Source organism: Phyllobates terribilis, unplaced genomic scaffold (genome assembly GCF_046119375.1).
Source record: "Phyllobates terribilis strain yellow unplaced genomic scaffold, ASM4611937v1 Scaffold_1__5_contigs__length_1240528914, whole genome shotgun sequence".
NCBI classification, from domain to species: domain Eukaryota; kingdom Metazoa; phylum Chordata; class Amphibia; order Anura; family Dendrobatidae; genus Phyllobates; species Phyllobates terribilis.
This window is the reverse complement of record NW_027362761.1, coordinates 367,269,584-367,293,227: the sequence shown is the minus strand read 5'-3', so window position 1 is coordinate 367,293,227 and position 23,644 is coordinate 367,269,584. Positions and strand designations below refer to the sequence as shown.

At 41.4% G+C, this 23,644-nt stretch overlaps 1 protein-coding gene across 2 annotated transcripts in view; it reads right to left on the bottom strand.

Annotated features, from left to right (window-relative positions):
- The window catches only part of RPH3A (rabphilin 3A), a 472,799-nt gene that overhangs the window by 164,786 nt on the left and 284,369 nt on the right, over positions 1-23,644 (bottom strand). For both annotated transcript variants that reach the window (XM_073676355.1, XM_073676354.1), the window contains exon 5: positions 2,732-2,861. In XM_073676355.1, coding sequence (XP_073532456.1) covers positions 2,732-2,861 — 130 coding nt within the window. The remainder of the gene's footprint in view (positions 1-2,731; positions 2,862-23,644) is intronic.

The window sequence follows — 23,644 nt, the reverse complement described above, 5'->3', positions numbered from 1 at the left end:
GAGGCTGCAACACCATTAAGCAAGAGGCACCACTAACCAAACAACACCATGAAGACCAAGAGGATCTCCAAATAAGTCAGGGGCAAAGTTGTTGAGAAGTACAAGTCAGAGTTGGGTTCTAAAAAAATATCCCAATCTCTGATGATCCCATAAAGCACCATCAAATCCATTATCAAATGGAAAGAACATGGTACCACAACAAACCTGCCAAGAGAGGGCTGCCAACCAAAACTCTCAGCTTGCGCAAGGAGGGTGTTAATCAGAGGCAGCACAGAGACCAAAGGTCTGAAGGAGCTGCAGAGTTCCAAAGCAGAGCTGGAGTATCTGTCTGTGACGACACAGCTTTTCTTCTTAATTATCCAGACGTAAATTCAGCAGGCCATGAGAAATATGCTATTATCTTTATGTTAATGTTATGTTTGAATTTATGTGTTTTTCTTTGGTTGGTCAAGAAGCACAGACTATTATTTGCATAAGCCTGAATGTTGACACTTAAGTTGATATTTACTGCAACTTATTGTTTGTTATTTCTGGAGGACAGGAACTGAGGGTCATGGAACAATTATGTTTGCTAATATGCTAATTACATATTGTCCCAGGCCAGCTAGCTTGTTAACTCACAAAACAGGAAGACAAACTATGCAAATTGATTAAATGCTCAAACAATGAGACATGAGCCCCTGCCACCTTTCCCTCTGCCCAGTGAATGATGAGACCGACCTTTACAAAGTCACAGCCAAAAGAGACTTGTCATAATCAGAGTGAATTGCCAGAGCAGCAGCTAGGGCACATGGCTCCATACAGAGGGACACAGATTTGGATTCTATAGGATGCCAGCCTGAAGGACCATGGCCCTGGCTGGAGGAATACGGATCTGCGCCATTGACTATCACAGAACCCATTGGATACATTAGCGGAAACCAGGTTGGGACAATCAGGTCACTTGGTCCCATGAAGATGTTTGGGGTAGCCAGGTTGGGACCCACCGGTCACCTGGTTCCATGGATATCTTCGGAGAAGCCAGGTTGGGATCTTCGGGTCTCCTGGCCACATACCTCAATGGACTGTCAGCTTCCTAAGCTTGCCGCTACCTCCTCTCTGTGGGTGTCCACCAAAAGCGGGGAGCCACTGGTTGTGGTTGTTGGCCCTGGAAGCCTCAAAATCGAAGCTGCTCAAATCCCGGGGTGCCTGCAGAAATGTGAGACTCTGTAATTTTGCACCATCTTGGGTATGTGCTGGGACTGTTCTATATGGTTATTGCCTGATTAGTATTATGCCCATGGGAGACCCCCATGTTTCCACACTGTCCATACAACCACAATAAGCCGTACACTTCATAGAGATGGCCTTTATGGAACAGTGGGCAGAAAAAAAGCCTTACAAAATGTGTAAGGCTTGTTTTCAGTTTGCTAAAAGACATGTGGGAGACTCCCAAATGTATGGATAGAGGGAGGTGCTTTGGTCAGATGAGACCAAAATTGAATATTTTGGCTACCAAGATAAACGCTATGTCTGGTGTCAAACCAACACAGCTCATCACCCCAAGAACACCATCTCCACAGGGAAACATGGTGGTGGCAGCATCATGCTGCACCAGGCAGTGGGGACAGGTAAAATGATCTGAGTCAAGGGGAAGATGGAATGTGCGAAATACAGGCATATTCCTGAGCAAAACCGGTTTCAGTCTGTCAGAGATTTGAGAAAGGGAAGGAGGTTCACCTTCCAACAAGACAATGACCCAAAGCGTATTGATAAAGCAACACTTGAGTGGTTTAAGGGTAAACGTGTAAATGTTTTGGAGTGGCCTAGTCAAAGCCCAGACCATAATCAAATTGTGAATTTGTGGTCAGACTTGAAGATTGCTGTTCACCAGAGGAATCCATCTAACTTGAAGGAGCTGGAGCAGTTTTGCCTTGAGGAATAGGTAAAAATGCCAGTGGCAAAATGAGGAAAGCTCAGAGACTTATCCAAAGTGACTTTCAGCTGTAATTGCCTCAAAAGGAGGCTGTACAAAGTACGGACTTTAGGGGGGTGAATAGTTATGCACACTGAAGTTTTCAGTTATGTTGTCCTATTTGTTTGCTTCACAAAAAAAATATGTTCACAGTTGTAGGCATGTCATTCACATGAACTGATGCAAACCAAGGGAGGTGAATACTTTCGCTAGCCACTGTAGACAGATAGATACATAGATAGAAATAAAAAAAGCAGGCAGCACTCAAAAACTTAAAAAAAAGTAAAAAGTGGATTATTAGCTCATATCGTGTGCCACACCATATTGGCTAATAAAGTCCACTTTTTCCCGTTTAATTTTTGGAGTGCTGCCTGCTTTTCTTATTTTTATTTATACTAAAACTGGACAAGTTGTTTGAGGTTTTGCTCCCATAGTTATTTTTGATGGTGCTGTTCCAATTTTCTATCTATATAGATATTGCTTTTAAGTTTTCTAAAAATAAATAAAAAAACTTCCTTTAACTATCCTTATAATTCTCAAAAGTTTCAATTGCTAATATTCACTCCTGAAATTTACCTATAGACTCATTATTGGAGCTATATTTTTCAGCTTTTATTTCCGCATACACATTGTGCTAGCTGTGTTTCTGCTTGTACATGACATTACAGAAAATATTCTTTGAAATATGTTGTATAAAAGAACTTTCAAATATTGAAATTTTGAAAAGGTTCCTAATAGTAAAATCTTATGCTGCTGATTAGAAATAATGATGATGACCTTTTTGCAGTCTTCACAGACAACACACTTTGATCCAGGCAAGCCCAACTGTTCTCCACAGAGGATGCAACGATTAACACCATCTCCCGTCACAGTCTTCCTCATATCCTCTAATCGGTCCACCAACCGCCTGAGGAAAAACAAATGCAGTTACTTGACTTTTTCTCTATACAAGTCCATGTCATTTTTCTATTATGTCACTTATGTAATGTCTTACCAAGGTAAGGAAGCAGATAACTTCCATTTCACTCTGAACCTGAATAAACAAACTAAGAACCTTTTAAAACCTAATTAATGAAAAGAGCTGGAATCAATTGGGTTAAAACTGCGTTGCCTTTGGAAGGATGATAAGGAGACAAACTTCTTCATCAGGACAAACCACAGATCAGTTTGATACTTCGAAACGCGTTGACCAATAAACCGCAATTCTTGAAGTATCAAACTTCTTCAAGACAAACCACAGTGATCTGTGGTTTGTCCTGATGAAGTTTGATACTTTGAAACACATTGACCAATAAACCGCAATTCTTTGATTTCAGTCTTCTCCTCATCCTTCCAAAGGCAACGCAGTTTTAACCCATTTGATTCCAGCTCTTTTTGTTTCCATTATCTTGGGTCTACAGCAGCCCATGCCTTTATAATGGTTGTGAGCACACAACCCGACCAGGTGAGCATTTTTGCCCATATTTTCCCAACATATTATCCAGGTAAGACTCTATTGCACTTTTTGTCCTTCCAGATCTTTACTTTAAAACCTAATTAATGACATTTCATCTAATCTTTTAGATTTGGATTTTAGTTTAGTTTTATCCACTGTCCATAACAGTAGGCTGCATGAGGGAAATACTGGCTCTCCTTAAAGCAGAGTATGGAAGTCTTAGGGTATGTTCACATATGACTTTTTGCTGCATTTTTTAATGTGGATAGAATACAGCATTTCACAGTAGCACAAAATGAATGAGACTTCTAAAACCCTCATTCAAACAGTGCAAATTTCTCTTTGCATTTTGTTAGCTGCTGTGCTTTTTTACATATATACATATACAGTACAAACCAAAAGTTTGGACACGCCTTCTCATTTAAAGAAATTTCTGTATTTTCATGACTATGAAAATTGTACATTCACATTGAAAGTATCAAAACTATGAATTAACACATGTGGAATTATATACTAAACAAAAAAGTGTGAAACAACTGAAAATATGTCTTATATTCTAGGTTCTTCAAAGTAGAAACCTTTTGCTTTGATAACTGCTTTGCACAATCTTGCCATTCTCTTGATGAGCTTCAAGAGGTAGTCACCGGAAATGGTCTTCCAACAATCTTGAAGGAGTTCCCAGAGATGCTTAGCATTTGTTGGCCCTTTTGCCTTCACTCTGCGGTCCAGCTCACCCCAAACCATCTCGATTGGGTTCAGGTCTGGTGACTGTGGAAGCCAGGTCATCTCGCGTAGCACCCCATCACTCTCTCTCTTGGTCAAACAGCCCTTACACAGCCTGGAGGTGTGTTCGGGGTCATTGTGCTGTTGAAAATAAATGATGGTCTAACTAAACGCAAACCGGATGGAATAGCATGCCGCTGCAAGATGCTGTGGTAGCCATGCTGGTTCAGTATGCCTTCAATTTTGAATAAATCCCCAACAGTGTCACCATCAAAGCACCCCCACACCAACACACCTCCACGTCCGTGCTTCACGGTGGGAACCAGGCATGTAGAGTCCATCCGTTCACCTTTTCTGCGTCGCACAAAGACACGGTGGTTGGAACCAAAGATCTCAAATTTGGACTCATCAGACCAAAGCACAGATTTCCACTGGTCTAATGTCCATTCCTTGTGTTCTTTAGCCCAAACTTGTCTCTTCTGCTTGTTGCCGGTTTCCTAGCAGTTATTTTATCATGAAGGCCTGCTGCACAAAGTCTCCTCTTAACAGTTGTTGTAGAGACGTGTCTGCTGCTAGAACTCTGTGTGGCATTGACCTGGTCTCTAATCCGAGCTGCTGTTAACCTGCCATTTCAAAGGCTGGTGACTCGGATAAACTTATCCTCAGAAGCAGAGGTGACTCTTGGTCTTCCATTCCTGGGGCGGTCCTCATGTGAGCGAGTTTCTTTGTAGCGCTTGACGGTTTTTGCAACTGCACTTGGGAACACTTTCAAAGTTTGCCCAATTTTTCTGACTGACTGACCTTCATTTCTTAAAGTAATGATGGCCACTCGTTTTTCTTTACTTAGAATTTGTATTATGGCAAGAAAAAAGCAGCTAACAGTCTATTCAGTAGGAATATCAGCTGTGTATACACCTGACTTCTGCACAACACAACTGATGGTCCCAACCCCATTTATAAGGCAAGAAATCCTACTTATTAAACCTGACAGGGCACACCTGTGAAGTGAAAACCATTTCCGGTGACTACCTCTTGAAGCTCATCAAGAGAATGCGAAGAGTGTGAGACAAGGAATGAACATTAGACCAGTGGAAATCTGTGCTTTGGTCTGATGAGTCCAAATTTGAGATCTTTGGTTCCAACCACCGTGTCTTTGTGCGACACAGAAAAGATGAACGGATGGACTCTACATGCCTGGTTCCCACCGTGAAGCACGGAGGTGGAGGTGTGTTGGTGTGGGGGTGCTTTGATGGTGACACTGTTGGGGATTTATTCAAAATTGAAGGCATACTGAACCAGCATGGCTACCACAGCATCTTGCAGCGGCATGCTATTCCATCCGGTTTGCATTTAGTTGGACCATCATTTATTTTTCAACAGGACAATGACCCCAAACACACCTCCAGGCTGTGTAAGGGCTATTTGACCAAGAAGGAGAGTGATGGGGTGCTACGCCAGATGACCTGGCTTCCACAGTCACCAGACCTGAACCCAATAGAGATGGTTTGGGGTGAGCTGGACCGCAGAGTGAAGGCAAAAGGGCCAACAAGTGCTAAGCATCTCTGGGAACTCCTTCAAGATTGTTGGAAGACCATTTCCGGTGACTACCTCTTGAAGCTCATCAAGAGAATGCCAAGAGTGTGCAAAGCAGTCATCAAAGCAAAAGGTGGCTACTTTGAAGAACCTAGAATATAACCCATATTTTCAGTCGTTTCACACTTTTTTGTTAAGTATATAATTCCACATGTGTTAATTCATAGTTTTGATGCCTTCAGTGTGAATGTACAATTTTCATAGTCATGAAAATACAGAAAAATCTTTAAATGAGAAGGTGTGTCCAAACTTTTGGTCTGTACTGTATATATATATATATATATATATATATATATATATATATATATATATGTGTGTGTGTGTGTGTGTGTGTGTGTGTGTGTGTGTGTGTGTGTGTAATATATATTATATTTATTTATATTTTATATATATATATATATATATATATATATATATATATATATATATATATATATATATATATATATACACATACACATATACATACATACATACATGCATACATACATATATGCACAGTGCCTACAAGTAGTATTCAACCCCCTGCAGATTTAGCTGGTTTGATAAGATGCAAATAAGTTAGAGCCTTCAAACTGCAAACGAGAGTAGGTTTTATGAACAGAAGCATAAATCTTACAAACCAAAAAGTTATGTTGCTCAGTTGAATTTTATTAAATTTTAAACATAAAAGTGTGGGTCAATTATTATACAACCCCTATGTTTAATATTTTGTGGAATAACCCTTGTTTGCAATTACAGCTAATAATCGTCTTTTATAAGACCTGATCAGGCCGGCACAGGTCTGTGGAGTTATCTTGGCCCACTCCTCCATGCAGATCTTCTCCAAGTTATCTAGGTTCTTTGGGTGTCTCATGTGGACTTTATTCTTGAGCTCCTTCCACAAGTTTTCAATTGGGTTAAGGTCAGGAGACTGACAAGGCCACTCCAACACCTTGACTTTTTCCCTCTTGAACCAGGCCTTGGTTTTCTTGGCTGTGTGCTTTGGGTCGTTGTCTTGTTGGAAGATGAAATTATGACCCATCTTAAGATCCTTGATGGAGGAGCGGAGGTTCTTGGCCAAAATCTCCAGGTAGGCCGTGCTATCCATCTTCCCATGGATGCGGACCAGATGGCCAGGCCCCTTGGCAGAGAAACAGCCCCACAGCATGATGCTGCCACCACCATGCTTGACTGTAGGGATGGTATTCTTGGGGTCGTATGCAGTGCCATCCAGTCTCCAAACGTCACGTGTGTGGTTGGCACCAAAGATCTCGATCTTGGTCTCATCAGACCATAGAACCTTGAACCAGTCTGTCTCAGAGTCCTCCAAGTGATCATGAGCAAACTGTAGACGAGCCTTGACATGACGCTTTGAAAGTAAAGGTACCTTACGGGCTCGTCTGGAACGGAGACCATTGCGGTGGAGTACGTTACTTATGGTATTGACTGAAACCAATGTCCCCACTGCCATGAGATCTTCCCAGAGCTCCTTCCTTGTTGTCCTTGGGTTAGCCTTGACTCTTCGGACAAGCCTGGTCTCGGCACGGGAGGACACTTTCAAAGGCTGTCCTGGCCGTGGAAGGCTAACAGTAGTTCCATAAGCCTTCCACTTACGGATGATGCTCCCAACAGTGGAGACAGGTAGGCCCAACTCCTTGGAAAGGGTTTTGTACCCCTTGCCAGCCTTGTGACCCTCCACGATCTTGTCTCTGATGGCCTTGGAATGCTCCTTTGTCTTTCCCATGTTGACCATGTCTGAGTGCTGTTCACAAGTTTGGGGAGGGTCTTAAATAGTCAGAAAAGGCTGGCAAAAGAGATCTTTAATCCACACATGTGAAGCTCATTATTCTTGGTGCCTGAACTACTTCTTAATACTTTAGGGGGACCAAACAGAATTCTTGTGGTTTGAGGGGTTGAATAATAAATGACACTCTGAATTAACTTTTAACGTTTTAAAAAAAAAAAAAAAAATTTGCTGCAGTGCATTTCCCACTTCCAGGCTGATCTACAGTACAAATGTCACAATGCCAAGTTAATTCCGCATGTGTCAACCAGCTAAATCTGCAGGGGGTTGAGTACTACTTGTAGGCACTATATGTATATATATATGTATATATATATATATATATATATATATATATATATATATATATATATATATATATATATATATATATATATATATATATATATACACACACACATACATACAGTTATATGAAAAAGTTTGGGCACCCCTATTAATCTTAAGCTTAATGTTTTATAAAAATTGGTGTTTTTGCAACAGCTATTTCAGTTTGATATATGTAATAACTGTTGGACACAGTAATGTTTCTGCCTTGAAATGAGGTTTCTTGTACTAACAGAAAATGTGCAATCTGCATTCAAACAAAATTTGACAGGTGCATAAGTATGGGCACCTCACCAGAAAAGTGACATTAATATTTAGTAGATACTCCTTTTGCAAAAATAACAACCTCTAGTCACTTCCTGTAGCTTTTAATGAGTTCTTGGATCCTGGATGAAGGTATTTTTGACCATTCCTCTTTACAAAACAATTCCAGTTCAGTTAAGTTTGATGGTCGCCGGGCATGGACAGCCCTCTTCAAATGATCCCACAGATGTTCAATGATATTCAGGTCTGGGGACTGGGATGGCCATTCCAGAACATTGTAATTGTTCCTCTGCATGAATGCCTGAATAGATTTGGAGCGGTGTTTTGGATCATTGTCTTGCTAAAAGATCCATCCCCTGCGTAACTTCAACTTTATCATTGATTCTTGAACATTATTGTCAAGAATCTGCTGATACTGAGTGGAATCCATGCGTCCCTCAACTTTAACAAGATTCCCGGTGCCAGCATTGGCAACATAGCCCCAAAGCATGATGGAACCTCCACCAAATTTTACTGTGGGTAGTAAGTGTTTTTCTTGGAATGCTGTGTTTTTTTGCCGTCATGCATAACGCCTTTTTGTATGACCAAATAACTCAATCTTGGTTTCATCAGTCCACAGGACCTTCTTCCAAAAAGAAATTGGCTTCTCCAAATGTGCTTTTGCATACCTCAGCCGACTCTGTTTGTGGCGTGCTTGTAGAAATGGCTTCTTTCGCATCACTCTCCCATACAGCTTCTCCTTGTGCAAAGTGCGTTGTATAGTTGACCGATGCACAGTGACACCATCTGCAGCAAGTTGATGCTGCAGCTCTCTAGAGGTGGTCTGAGGATTGTCCTTGACTGATCTCACCATTCTTCTTCTCTGCCTTTCTGATGTTTTTCTTGCCTGCCACTTCTGGCCTTAACAAGAACTGTCCCTGTGTTCTTCCATTTCCTTACTATGTTCCTCACAGTGGAAACTGACAGGTTAAATCTCTGAGACAGCTTTTTGTATCCTTCCCCTAAACAACTATGTTGAATAACCTTTGTTTTCAGATCATTTGACAGTTGTTTTGAGGAGCCCATGATGCCACTCTTCAGAGGAGATTCAAACAGGAGAACAACTTGCAAGTGGCCACTTTAAGTAGCTTTTCTCATGATTGCATGCACCTGGCTATGAAGTTCAAAGCCCAGTGAGGTTACAAAACCAAAAAAAGTGCTTTAGTAAGTCAGTAAAAAGTAGGTAGGAGTATTTAAAACAAGAAAATGATAAGGGTGCCCATACTTATGCACCTGTCAAATTTTGTTTGAATGCAGATTGCACATTTTCTGTTAGTACAAGAAACCTCATTTCAAGGCAGAAACATTACTGTGTCCAACAGTTATTACATATATCAAACTGAAATAGCTGTTGCAAAAATACCAATTTTTATAATACATTAAGCTTAAGATTAATAGGGGTGCCCAAACTTTTTCATATAACTGTATATATATATATATATATATATATATATATATATATATATATATATATATATATATATATATATATATATATATATATATATATATATATATATATATATACACACACACACACACATATACATACATACACACACACATACACATACATATATACATACACTCTCTCAAGAAAATGGGGAAGATCATCCCATTCTCTATCTGAGCCGGAAGGTTTCGTCCTGTGAGAAAAACTACGCAATAGTAGAACAAGAGTGTTTAGCCATGAAGTGGGCAGTAGATACACTAAGATACTACCTACTAGGCCGGAAGTTTAAGTTGGTGTCAGACCATGCCCCGTTGAGATGGTTGAGGGAAAAGAGGGGTAAATATGCCAGGGTAACTAGATGGTTCCTAGCTCTTCAGAGCTTCAACTTTCACGTAGAGCATAGACCCAGGAAGTTACATGGGAATGCTGATGCCCTTTCTAGAATTCCCTGTCTGGTATCAGAAGGTGCTCAAACCCCCGGCTTTTGGCAGAGGGGGGGGGATATGTGACAGTCACTGGTATGATTTAAGAGGGGAGGTATGTGTCACACAGATTGCTAGCCTGTGTGAATTGAAGCCAATAAACTTTCTGCCAGTATGTTATATGTTGGAGGGTTAACTCACTTAAAGGGCGTGGTTTTAGAGGAATGACATAGTGATGGGAGGGATGTCATTCCCCATACCTCCACCTCAGGGTGTGGCTGAGCAACGTTTAAATGTTCAGTCTTGTTTTTTTTTTCTCTGTGTTGTGTTTGGAGAGGCAAGGTCTCCAGACTGGACAGCCATAGCTCAGCAGGGAGCTGAAGGCTGGACATAACCTGTGTGGGCGAACCGCTCACACACATATATGAACTGTGCTACAGTTTATCTTTTTTTTTGTTATTTTGCCAAGTAAGGCCATGTTTATTTTGCTGGAGTGCAGAGCTTTATGCTGTTAATAAAGCCTGCAAAGAAAACCCGGGTTCCTGAGTCCACTTCCAGAAGTGGCTGAGCGAGTCGTCCTACCACAATATAATATAATCCATAGTATGTCAATTCTTTCAACCTTTTTTCTGTTTTGTTTTTTTTAACCCATTCATTTGATTGCATGAAAAAAAGACAACAAAAACACAAATAAATGCATGAAAAATGCATCAAAAACATACATAATGCCTGCAACGGTCTTTCGGCCAACACTACACAATTTTCATGTGTAAAAACAAGCTGCAAAAAAAGCACTGTGTGAATGTACCTTTACAGTAAATGCTCCATGGAAGAAAAGTATGTAAGTTAGTTTCTTTTATTCTGTGAGGGAGCTATTGTATCTTGTAAGTTCAACCTAAGAGAAGGGCTACCACATTGGTAAATATCTGGCACTTTAATGATCCTTGCAAAATGGAACATTGCCTGCAAGACATCATCATCACAGCTAGTCTCTTTAAGGAGAATCAATAATTCCCCCACATTGGCTCAAAGGTGCCATACTCAACCAGCCAAACTTGGCTCTACATCCCAAAAGAGGAGTTTCTGCCTCTGCATTTATTTCTGGGCTGGTTGCGAGGCTTGCTAAGCTGCAGGACATTTTCTTATGGCCTAGCTAACTCTCATAGGTGATTCTTGAGAGTGAGTTTTTTGTTGCTCTGCGAGAAAGCCAATTAGTTAAAAAAAAATAAATAAATCAAGTATCACTTAAAACGTAAAAAAAATCTAATTTTCATAGTCATGGTGCATGAATACGGAGGTACTGTATACTTCCATTCTCACGGTTCTAGAATTCTGTACACTCTGTATAATGGTTATTCTAAACTATTCTACTACAAAGCAAACTAAATCACGTATCCTTTGGACACAGCCTTGATGTTGAGGCTGAGTGCACAAACCACCATCACTAAAAATAGAACAACCATGACTAGATAATTTAGTCACTCCAAAGACAAGCCTCAGGAGATGAAATTAGGAATCCCAGATTCAGGGACGCTTCATGCGCTCCACTTGTGTGGTGACCTATATCCAGCACAGAAAATGGAGTATACACAAAAGGAATGAGGCACTGCTTGTACTGCGTGTGTTCTCTCCCTTGTGAGTAGCGATACAGCCTGTGTTTGATGTATATTTTATTTATCGTACAAATTGTCTTTTGGGAAAACGGATAATAAAGCACAGAACTAGGATGAATGTATAAACCTGAAACATTAGCCAATAAAAGACACCATCTAATTCTACATTTTATTGCATTATAGGATTAAGAATTTGAAATAAAAATGAGGAAAACCCAATATATGTAGACCGTATGACTGCAAGAACCAATAGCAGCCAAGCAATAGTTAGTTCTCAGGCTTAAAGGGAAAATGTCAGCAGGTTTTGCTATATAATCTGAGGGCAGCATAATATAGGGTAAGAAAGCCTGATTCTAGGTATATATCACTTACCTGGCTGTTTTGTCTAATGTGGATGTAGCAGAGCTAATACTTCTGTTCTGCGTATAATCCGGCCTAGACCCCTGACTGGCAGCTTCCTGTGTACACTGTACATTGTGAGCAAGCTGTCAATCAGTGGTGGGGGCGGGGTTACACAGATTAGCTGGACTGCTGGGCCTGTGAGCTGTAGTCAAATAGTGTTAATCTCCTGCTGATAAAATGCTGTTTGCACTTAAACTATAGCACACAGCCTAAAAAGTGACACATCCCTGGAATCAAGGTCTCGTGCCCTATATTATGCTACTCTCAGATTAAATAGCAAAACCTTGCTTGCAGATTCCCTTTAAACAAACCCAGTCCTCAGCTATTAAAAAAAAACTGGGGAAAATTGAAGCATTCAGATAGTCAAATATGTTTTCCAAGTATGACTTCTACATTTAGAAAATATATACAGTACAATCTGAGAAGCTGGTTTGGGATTCTTCTATCACTGGCTATGCCTTTCAATGCAGCAAATGGTTAAAAAAAACACAAAGCAGAATTGGCTTTCTACTAAATATTTAAGACTCTGGGCTGGCTTATCTGTGTAGCAGTGTCTTGCAGCTATACCCAAGACACAATCCAGTGATGTCCCAATGCTATGAGATGGTCTGTTTAAAGTATTTGAACCCAGGGTATAAATCCAATTAGTCAAAGGGTATCATGGCACAGTTTTGCAGGATTATAATACACAGCCTTTTTCACAAAAGAGCAACACTATTGTAGAATACTTTATGTAGTGACGAGGTTTGCTACTTCCTAAATCATTTCATTAGAACAATTTCAGGGTTTTTTTTTTTCAATTGTGAATGAAGCCAATTTATTGTGCTATAATACATTATACAACTTTCTAACATACCAATTGCTTACTTTTTTCATCTTCTAGATCTCTGTTTGCAATCAGTTATTGGATGTGTTCCTACTTTTATTAAGCAGCAATGAACCTTTGCTGAAATGTTTAGCTTCCAAAGTCTGAGGATTGTTAGAAGAGAACCCTCATGTGTATATTAATTTACCATAAACAGATATCTGAGTAATGGTGATCATGATGTTTATATTAAATTAAGGTCAAAGTCATTAACTGTAGAATTTTTTAAGTTGCTGTACTGCCAACAAGAAGTTAATTTATAACAGCTATGATTAAAAGATTCGGAACTTAAAAAAATAACAGCTGGAAATGTGTTCAAATAAAATAACCATTATCTTTTCAATCTCCCACAGATTTTTACTAGTGCTGCTATCTCTTAAAATTTGAGTCAACCAAGTTCAGCAAACTTTTCCCAAAAGTTTGATTTGCAGCAAAAAATTTGCAGCTAATCGCAAATATTTAAATTGCCCTGAAAAGATCTGTATAACGCTCAGATCTCATAGGATTGTATTCAACTCCAATCAATCTCTTTAACGCAAACACAGCCTTAAAGACGCACTCCCAACAAAGTTTTTGTACTCTCAAAATATTGCAGTCATCATATTATATAGCACTGTGTACTTACAGTTGCTCATTTTCCTTTCTACCCAGCTAATTCTTCTCTTTCTCTGCTATAGGTAGAGACAGGAAGTCTCTTGTCCCTACATTTATCATTCCCCTCTTCAACTCCTGACCCAGATTGCTCCACTCCTCTCCTCCCCCCACCAGGGACTTTTGCAGCAACTCAACTTATACAAGGAAAATTGACCTCCTGTTTCTACATAAAGCTTGGAAGGATTCAACTAGTCAGTTTTGAATCATGTGATGTCATAGACCTAATGGAAAAGAGAAGAATTAGCTGAGTAGAAAGACAAAATGAGCAATTTTAAGTACACAGTGCTATATAATATGATGACTGCAATATATTAAGAGGATAAAAATATTGATGGGAGTGCTTCTTTGATTATGGAAAAGTGACTTCTCTGTCAAAATAGTAACCCGATAGTAATTAACAGTCCACTTGATAACAGAGTGCACTGACAGGCTTTTTATGTTTTGTTTTGTTTTTTGTTTAATTAGACTATCCAAAAATTATCCCTCAGACGTTTGTGGTTAGGTAGACTGTTCTGTGCAGAACACGGACTCAAACAGATTGTTTTGCTGTTAGAGGTAACATCATCCTGCTGCTTGCACCTCTCCTATCTCTCTCACCCCCCTTATCAATCTCTGTATTATTCTCAAACTACCACACATTTTTCACTGCCTAAGTTATTCAACACATTGTTGTATGGAGCATTTGTCCAATATTTTATGGCTCTCGCTTCCTATCTCAATTGCTGAGCTGTGAACTCTGGCATACTCTCATTATCCTAAAATCACCTTGAAATGCTTTCTGCATTCCCTGCCTAGGCGTTTTTACAAGCTGGGATATTCCCTCCTAAATGGCAGGGCAATCCTGTGTGATGTAATACCGGCAAGGCATTATGGGGAAGCCTGTGTGGTCATGCCTGAAACCAGGTGAACCTTTTGTGACTGATACAATATTTTGCACTGTGTAAAATGGCAGCAGTCATTGTTTTTGGTGCTTTGCCTAAACTGAATTGCAAATATTTTTTTTTAATTGTCCAGCACCTGCTAATTCCATAAAATTAAACTCTAATTAAATTAGCATCAAATCTATTTGATCAATTCTTGAGACCACTGAAACCAATTACTTGTCTCGATATACCCATATCATACATGCAAATATGGGAGTTGCAGTCACTGATTTGTTACAGCAATCATATGAATGATGGATGTGACATCATCAATGCACAACCAACAGGAACCAATGTAGCAGCAAAGCACTGAATATGTATGACATGGTAATATTTCTATACATTTCCAGCTGTTGTGTCACTTAAAAACAAAATCTTGATTAATAGTATTTTCCAAGTTCGCTGTTAAATTCAAGCTATGGTTTGCCAAAGTATCTAAATACATTTTTAGTAGGGATTAGAGGCAACATTTTGTCAGTGTAATCCGGCAAATATTTCATAACCCAATTATAACTAATATGTCTTCCTATAATAAATCCATATGTAATCATTGTTTAACATATCCCTAAATTATTGCAATCCTATACACGGTTTTATAAATGCCTATAAGAATTCATGATTCAAAGTTTTTGCTATGCTGTGCACTTTGTATCAACTTTTGCTGTCATATCTTAAGAAATGGTTCCTAACAAGATTGTCTGGTTTACTAGCTGGATTTAAATCAAACGCTTTACTAAGGAATTCAAGGGGTTGGATTACAACTGGCAGCTTATTTTATATGGAGTACATTGACAAGTTTTATGTTTTCATATTTTAAGTGATATTCCCTTTATCACTGCATTAATCCTATAAAACAATACTTCCACACTTGTAGATCTGATTTAACTGTCATTTTAAATGGACTAAGATACCTTTAAAAGTTGAGCCAACAATAACAAAAAACTAAATATTTAAAGATCAGTCCACTTTCCCAACATACCCATTTTATTAAATCATTATATTTCTTGAAATTATTCTGGACCATCTTTTCTTGGAACTATGTTGCCTGTATGAATAAATCAACAACTAAGTGTTATCAGTTGGGGGTGGGTTGTCCCTACAAAACTGAGACACTTGTCCAACCAGTTCTGACACAGGGAAACTTTGACAATGAATGATAATGCCCATTGCAAATATATTCATAAATATTGAAGAGGAAAAACAGCAAAACCAGAGTTGCAAAAAATAAGTGTGCCCCAGAGGTGGTACTTCATGGAATTTTAAATACCTACTAGAGATGACCTAGAGGACCCTGATCCAGTAGCTACATGAGTATTCCATGACCGCTGGACAAGAGCCCTGTGAACCACCTCCTACCTGCAAGCATTCTACCTTCCAAGAGTGCAAGCTAAAAGAGTCACTGGGGACTCCAACATGTAGAAGGCGGTTTTCAGGTCTCCCATCTGATGGCCACGTAATACTAATGTGGCCGCTGTACCAAGGTCCTGCAAATCTAGTCACTTGTTGCCAGTATCCAGTAAAACAGACAAGTTGAGTGTCAACAGGTTCTCTTAAATTTTTAATTCCTATGTCCTATGGATTATACACCCCAACAACACCTTTAGCCTGAATTTTTTAGTTCCAGAGATTCAAACAGTAACTCAAAAAAGTCAAGAGTCAAAAAGAACAATAGGCTAAAGTGGTGTTAAGACAGTAAATTATGCTTACATAGTAGCTGTAAGGTCAGCTTGATGACAATATAAGTATAAGCTGGTTCCAACATATTTAGGCAATAGATGTGGAAAAGATTTATTTACTGGTTATTTTGAGGCCTATTCTTTAAAAGGAACTTACTTTTCCAGTGCAGTCCCCAGGCCGGCTTCTTCCCTGCTCCAGTTAATTGACAAGTCTCACCCATATATGTACAGTACATAGGGCCACATCGGATTAATTAACTCTCTCCCTGTGATAAACAGCTGGCTTTTTACAGTAAAATATGCCCAGCTGCAATCACACACCCAGGCTTTGATTCATACTCTCCGTGGTTTGAGTAGAATTATTCTGATGAGAGTTTCCCTTTAAATCCTAAAGGTCTACAGTCAGAAATGCTACATACATCTATTCCACCAAGTGCAAGCAATTACAAGCATTTGCACTGGAAGGAATATTTTCATTTAGCATATTATATGCTGCATCAGTCGACTGTCAGGTACAATATGAACAGCACACCAGATTTTCTATTTAATTATTTATACAGCTTAGCAGCAGAATGCCTAGAATAGCTAATAAACGGAAAAGGTCTTGGCAATATAACTAGTTTTGCAGCTATAAGCATGATGCATAATTACAATGTATACCAACAGAAGGATAAATAGCAAATTATTCAATTATAAGTTGAAACATTTATAGATATACACATGAAAAAGTGGATTGGCTGTAACGAGTTTCCACAATAAGGGCTCATTCAGAAGCCCACACACATTGTTCTGAGCAGAGAATGCAATGCACGGACTGGCCATAGGTCTCCCTACCGGAGTATGACACCTTCATATACTGTATTTCTAATAAGGTTGTCACATTCGAGTTTGACGTGCGGCGGCCAGTCCGTGCATTGCAGTCCATGCTCGGACAGATTTGCATGGATGTCTGAATGAGCCCTAATAAGTACAGACCATAAAATATTAATGTACTCTTTTGTGCACCAAAGAAATGATTTAATGAGAAAAAAAACTTTCCCAATGGAAAAAGTGTTTTAGAAGGTTTTTAATTTCACATGTTGCATTAAAAGGCGTTTTCCCATAAAAAAGGAACATTTTAATCAATAGATCTTGGAATCCTAATAATTTCCACAATTGAATGTATTTAAATAAAATGTTCCTGTGCGGAGATAATCTTATAAATGTGCCCCTGCTGTGTACTGTGTAATGGCTGTGTCTGACCATACAGGAACATGGTCTGATCATACCACAGCTCCTGGGCAGGGGGGAGAAAGAAAAAAAAAAAGTATACAGACAGGACAGCAGGGGATCACAAATGTTTCTTTCTTTCTTTGAAGTAAAACATTGTTAAAAAACAGGCAGGGAAATGTTTTACCTCACAAAAAGAATCACCTGTGATCCCCTGCTGTAATAGCTGTATAGTCTTTTCCTTCCTCACCTGGCCAGGAGACGTGGTATGATCAGACCATGTCCTGTACGGTCAGACACAGCCATTACACAGCAGGGGCACATTTATAAAATTATCTCAGCACAGGAACATTATATTTAAACTCATCCAATTGTGGAACTTATTATTATTCCAAGATCTATTGATTAAAATGGACATTAGTTCGTGGTAAATATTTCCTCATACAGGTTAGGCTAGATTTACTTTACTTCATCATGGAGGTCTGCTGCATCCTGCTTGTGGTTTGGTAATCTGACCTGGTGTTGGTAAGGCATTAGGCTAGGTTTACACCTGCTTTTTGGGCTTGATAGAAGGCTCCTTCGCAGGCTCAGTCTTTCTCACTAAAAGAAATAGTTAAGCATACTGCTCTATTTTTTTCTGGTAAAAAATTAAGGACACCCTAATGGAAACCGAATGGACCCAATTATAGTTTGAGTCTACATGAATTACTTTTTTCTATTCTTACAACAAGATAGACTAGTTTCACACTAGTGTTCTGAGATCCAATTTTCTAACATTACTGCTAATTCAGAAGATTTTAGAATGTACAAACAGGTTTAAACACATCAAGGACCTGAATATTTAACCATGGTGGAAAAAAATAGATAATTTAATAAATCATGTACTATTAGAAGCATGAACTACAAATTTAAAAGGAATCTGTCAGCAGGTTTTTGCTATGAGATCTAAAGACAGCATGAGGTAGGTGTTAAAACACGGATTTCGGCGATGCTTCTCTTATCAAGCTCCATGCTTACAATGCTCCTTGCTTACAATGATTGTTTTAGTACCATGAGCTTATCATTGCTGTGACTATCTGGTCACGTGAGCCCTGGTCAGACACGCCGCCTCCTGTGATAAGCAGCTCACTGTCTATGGACATTGTATATACAGAGCCTGGTGTGGCTAATGTTAGCAATACAGCAGAACCAAGAAAGCTAAATCTAAAAGCTCTGATTGTGTGAGAACTGCTGCACCCAGTAATCTAAGTGATACATCATTGGATTCAGCTTTTTTGCCTACATCAGGCTGCTCTCAGATGCAGTAGCAAAACCCTGCTGACCTATTCCCTTTAAGAAATATTATTCCAAAAAAATAGTGTGTTTGGTCCTGGTACATACAGGGAATCTGTCACTCAAGTCATGCTGCCCAAACGCTCTGCAACTTAAGAGAACACATAGTTTAAGGAGCTGTCCAGAGACTACAGGGAGAGACCCAACAAGTCCGTCCCCTCTTCCTCCTAGCCAACTTGCCCACAGTACTTCAGTTTATTAACAGGTGTCTCCCTATGTACACACATGGGAGAGACCTCTCAATCAACTAGAGTGGGATTGGAAGAAGCGGGCCAGGGGTGCATCCGGAATAGTCAAATCTTCAAGTCTCTTCATACAGTACCCAAATGGTTCTTCAAACTATTTTCTGAAATGCTGGAGAGTTTCAGAGAAAAGTATACCTGCCTGCAATTGTGGAGTCAGGCTCTAAATCATGCTGCCTTTGGTTTGTGCAGCATGACTCAAATAACAGATTCCCTTTAAACCTACATCATTGCACATTTAAAATACAGGTAAAAGCCAGCTAGCTATATCAGTGATTAGGCAGCCTAGAAAAATCTCAATAGCAGTTTTACCCACTTTTTTTTATATTATATCCTCATTATTGCCACGGATTCCATTTTTTCCCATTGATTAGGTGACAGCTAATGGTATGTTAGTATGCCCTGGGCCTTATGGGCCTGATACGTATTAGAACTCCCTAGCGATTTCGCCCGCACATGAGCGGTGCAGCGAGATCGCCGCCATGTGTCAGCTGATTGTTACAGCTGACACCCGGTGCTATGTGCAGGGAGCGGTCCAGCACCGCTCCCTGCACATTAACCCCCAAAATTCTGTGATCGAAATCGATCGCAGCATTCCAGTGGCGAGAGAAGGTAAGCGCTATACTTACCTTCTCTGCCAGCATCCCGCGGCTTCTGAGTCCAGTCCCGGATGTTGCCATGATGACCCAATGTCATCAAAATTTGCGCCAAATTTCCGATTTTTTCACAAATAACGCAAGTGATATCGAAGAAATTTTACCACCATCATGAAGTACAATATGTCACAAAAAAACAGTCTCAGAATCAGCGGGATTGTTGAAGCATTCCAGAGTAATTACCTCATAAAGTGACAGTGATCAGAATTGTAAAAATTGGCCTGGTCATTAACGTGCAAAGCACCCTCGGGGGTAAAGGGGTTAAACAGCACAATCCTAATAGAAATAAAAAGCAGTAGAACAAGGCTATTTTTTCAGACCTTTAGGAAGCACTGTTTGAAAAGTTAAAAATAAATATTAGAGATGAGCAAATAAATTTGATGCGAGTCGAATTGGTGTATTTGTTTTGAATAGTGTTCCCCAGCTCCAGTCCTCATAGCCTACCAACAGATCATATTTTCAAGATTCCCTTAGTTTTGCACAGGTGATGGAATTATTGCCTGTGCAGGTGATAGAATTATCACCTGTGCAACATTAAGGAAATCCTGAAAACATGGCCTGTTGGTGGGCCTTGAGGACTTGAGTTGGGGAACCCCGGTTTAGAAATTTTAGGAATTTGTTAAACCCGGTAAATTGAAACAATTTGTCTAATCACCTAATATGGCCACCACCACACAAACTGCAGAAGATTACTCAAGTTAGCGAAGGTTCACATAACATGGGGAAGACTACCCATCCATGCCTGAGGGTAATATCCCCCAATTCTGTTAATATCCTACATCCTGGTATGTATGGCCCCTCCTTCCTGGTATACGTGGCCCCCATCCCATCTTGGTATACGTGGCCCTCATCCCCATCCTGGAATCATGGCACCCCTTGATCCCCCATCCTGGTATTCATGGCACCCCTTTGATCTACCATCCTGGTATGGCATGGCACCCCTGATCCCCCATTCTGGTATGTATGGCACCCCTTGAAACCCCATCCTGGTATGCATGGCACCCCTTGAGCCCCCATTCTGGTATGCATGGCACCCCTTGATCACCCATCCTGGTATGCATGGCACCCCTTGATTCCCCCATCCTGGTATGCATGGCAGCCCTTAAGGCCCATCTTGGTATGCATGGCACCCCTTGAGCCCCCATCCTGGTATGCATAGCACCCCTTGAGCCCCCATCCTGGTATGCATAGCACCCCTTGAGTCCCCATCCTGGTATGCATAGCACCCCTCGATCACCCATCCTGGTATGCATGGCACCCCTTGGGCCCCCATCCTCTTATGCTTGGCACCCCTTGAGCCCCCATCCGGCTGCCCACAAAAAAAACATCATACTCATCTCCTCTCTCCTCCAGCGCTGTCCAGCTCTGCTGCAGACACTCACTGTCCCTGCCATGCGCCCTCACACAGTGTGAGAGCGCGCACACTGTACCGCAGCGCGGCTCCTGCTGCCGCTCTGCGGTCAGTGTGCCTGCTATTAAAGACCATGGATATTCACTACAACCCATGGGAGTGGGTTGTAGTGAATATTCATGAGCTTTAATAGCGGGCACACAGACCGCAGCAGGAGCCGCACTGCGGTACAGTGTGCCGGCTATTAAGGAAAATGAATATTCCCTGCTCCCCATGCCCATGGGCGTGGGGAGCAGGGAATATTCATTTTCTTTAGTAGCGGGCACAGCGCAGGCTGCGGCAGTCAGCTGCTGCCTCCTGTGCCCCGCTGATCCCCGCTACTGCTCCCCCAGACCTCCTACCACGCAGAGCCACAGTATATACAGGGAAATAGTATTCGGCCTATAAGAAGCACCCTCCAATTTTGGAGGAAAAAAGTGCGTCTTATAGTCTGAAAAATAATATTATATATATACATATATATATTGTGATGTAGCAGATATCCCTTTAATGGTTCTGTGTGTTTTGAATGACCATGTACCTTCCCCTTTAACTGACTGGTCACATGACCGTGACATCCCACAGGTCCTTATGCACACAGAAGGTCCTATCTGTGGGTGTGGGTGTGCTGCAGTGTATATAAACCCTGTGTGAGTGTGTTCCGGTGTGTAGGAGCTCCTGGGTGTTGGGAGCTCCTGTGTGGGCACCGTGTGAGAGGCACGAGGCTGTTCCCTGTGTGTGGGGGGAACACCGTCCGTGTGAGGCCAGATGAGGCCTGGTGGACTCCGGTGGAGGTGAAGCCTGGATTCCTGTGTGAGAGAGTATGGGGGATGCCAGTAAGCCTCGGAGTGCCACACAAGCGTCCTGAAGGGTGAAGCCTGGGTATGATATGTGTAATACGCCAGTAAGCCTTAAAGGGAGTGACGGCTGGAGACCACGTGTGGTAAGCCATAGAGCCACAGTGGTGGCGTATGAAAAGGACTATAACAGCTGAAGTCGGCAAAGGTAATACTCTTGTGTTATGGACATTTATATGGACATTGTTTTAGTATTACCTTGCGGAAGGCTGTAATTAGAGCCAAGTGGGCCGGTCTGCCACTTGGGCTCGTGGACTTTATCAGTGTGTCGGCGGGCCATGGAGTTGGACCCGGAAAGAAGCTGTTTATGAAGTGTAATAAACTGCTGAGCATTGTTGAAAAACAGAAAGCTTATCATATGTGAGTTGATTTACGTAGCGAAGCGAGTATCCCACAGGATAATGACAAGAGCTGCCTTACATGTGGTTTAAGAGTGCGGGCAACTGCAGTCTGGTTGCTAGGGGCAGCTGCAGTCTGGTTGCTAGGGGCAGCTGCAGTCTGGTTGCTAGGGGCAGCTGCAGTCTGGTTGCTAGGGGCAGCTGCAGTCTGGTTGCTAGGGGCAGCTGCAGTCTGGTTGCTAGGGGCAGCTGCAGTCTGGTTGCTGGGAGCAACTGCACAGGTCAACGAGTGTGGTAGAGCATCTTGCTGCAACTCGGCGGGGTTGTGAAGGTCGTCGTCGCACTCAAACCTGGTTTGCTGTGGCTCGGCGGGGCTCACGAAGGTCAAAGCATCTGGCTGCAACTCGGCGGGGTTGCGAAGGTTGTCGTCGAACTCAAACCTGGTTTGCTGTGGCTCGGCGGGGCTCACGAAGTTCAAAGCATCTTGCTGCAACTCGGCGGGGTTGCGAAGATTGACGGCGCACTCAAAATCCTGTTTTGCGGTGGCTCGGTGGGGCCACGAAAATTTTTTTGGGGAGAGCGGTGAAGTTCAAGTGAGAACAGTGTACTGTGATGGCTGTGAGCAAAGCAGTAGAGGTGTCTGTAGCTATTGAGCGTTTGAAGGGCCGGTTGGGACCGGAGCAGGTATTTGAGAAACTCTTACAGGACATGGTGCGGGAACCACAGGAGCTGTGGGCACCGTATAGAATGGTGGCAGTGGACCATTCTATGAACTCTCCGGGGGCGCCCGTGTTGTCCCAGAGTGCCCGGGGAGGTGGTAAGAGATCTTGTGAACTGAGTCCTAAGACTGTCGCTGATGCTTTTGTAAAAATTCCCTTACAGGTGTGGTTGTTAAAAAGGGGGCGGAGTCTAAAAAGGGGGCGGATTTTCACAAGAGTGTGGAGTGTAGAAAACTGGAAATAGTTGATGATTGTAGGTGGGTACCTCCTAAAAATGACAAGGTGACCGTTGATAACGGGGTAGCTCCAGTGGAAGGGGGTGAAGTCAAAGTGGGAGGTGACCTGGTAGTCCACAACACCATGGGAAGTGACACAGACCCCATAGCGAATGGTGACACTACGGAAGTAGAAGGAAAGGTCAGTCAGGAGGGGCTAGACGAGGGGAGAAAGTCCACCTCTCATCGTAGATGGCGCAGGGGCCACAAAAAGGTTGCTCCTGTACTCTTTGCTGAAAGTGAAAGTAAAGAAAATGTAATGGTGTGTGCCATTGTTTCAAGTGTGGATCCTCCTTCAGAGGCAGAAGAGGAGGTGATGTACCTGGAGAACGTGTCCTCAGACCAGTGGAGCCTGGAGTCTGAACGGCAGAGGGTATACCAGGTTGTGAAGAACTTACAACGAGATCTAAAGGGAAGCAACGAGGAAGTTGTCCAGTGGAAGGAGATGTTCCACTCAATTAAGGAGGACCGCCGCAAAATCAAGGAAGAGGTTTTGC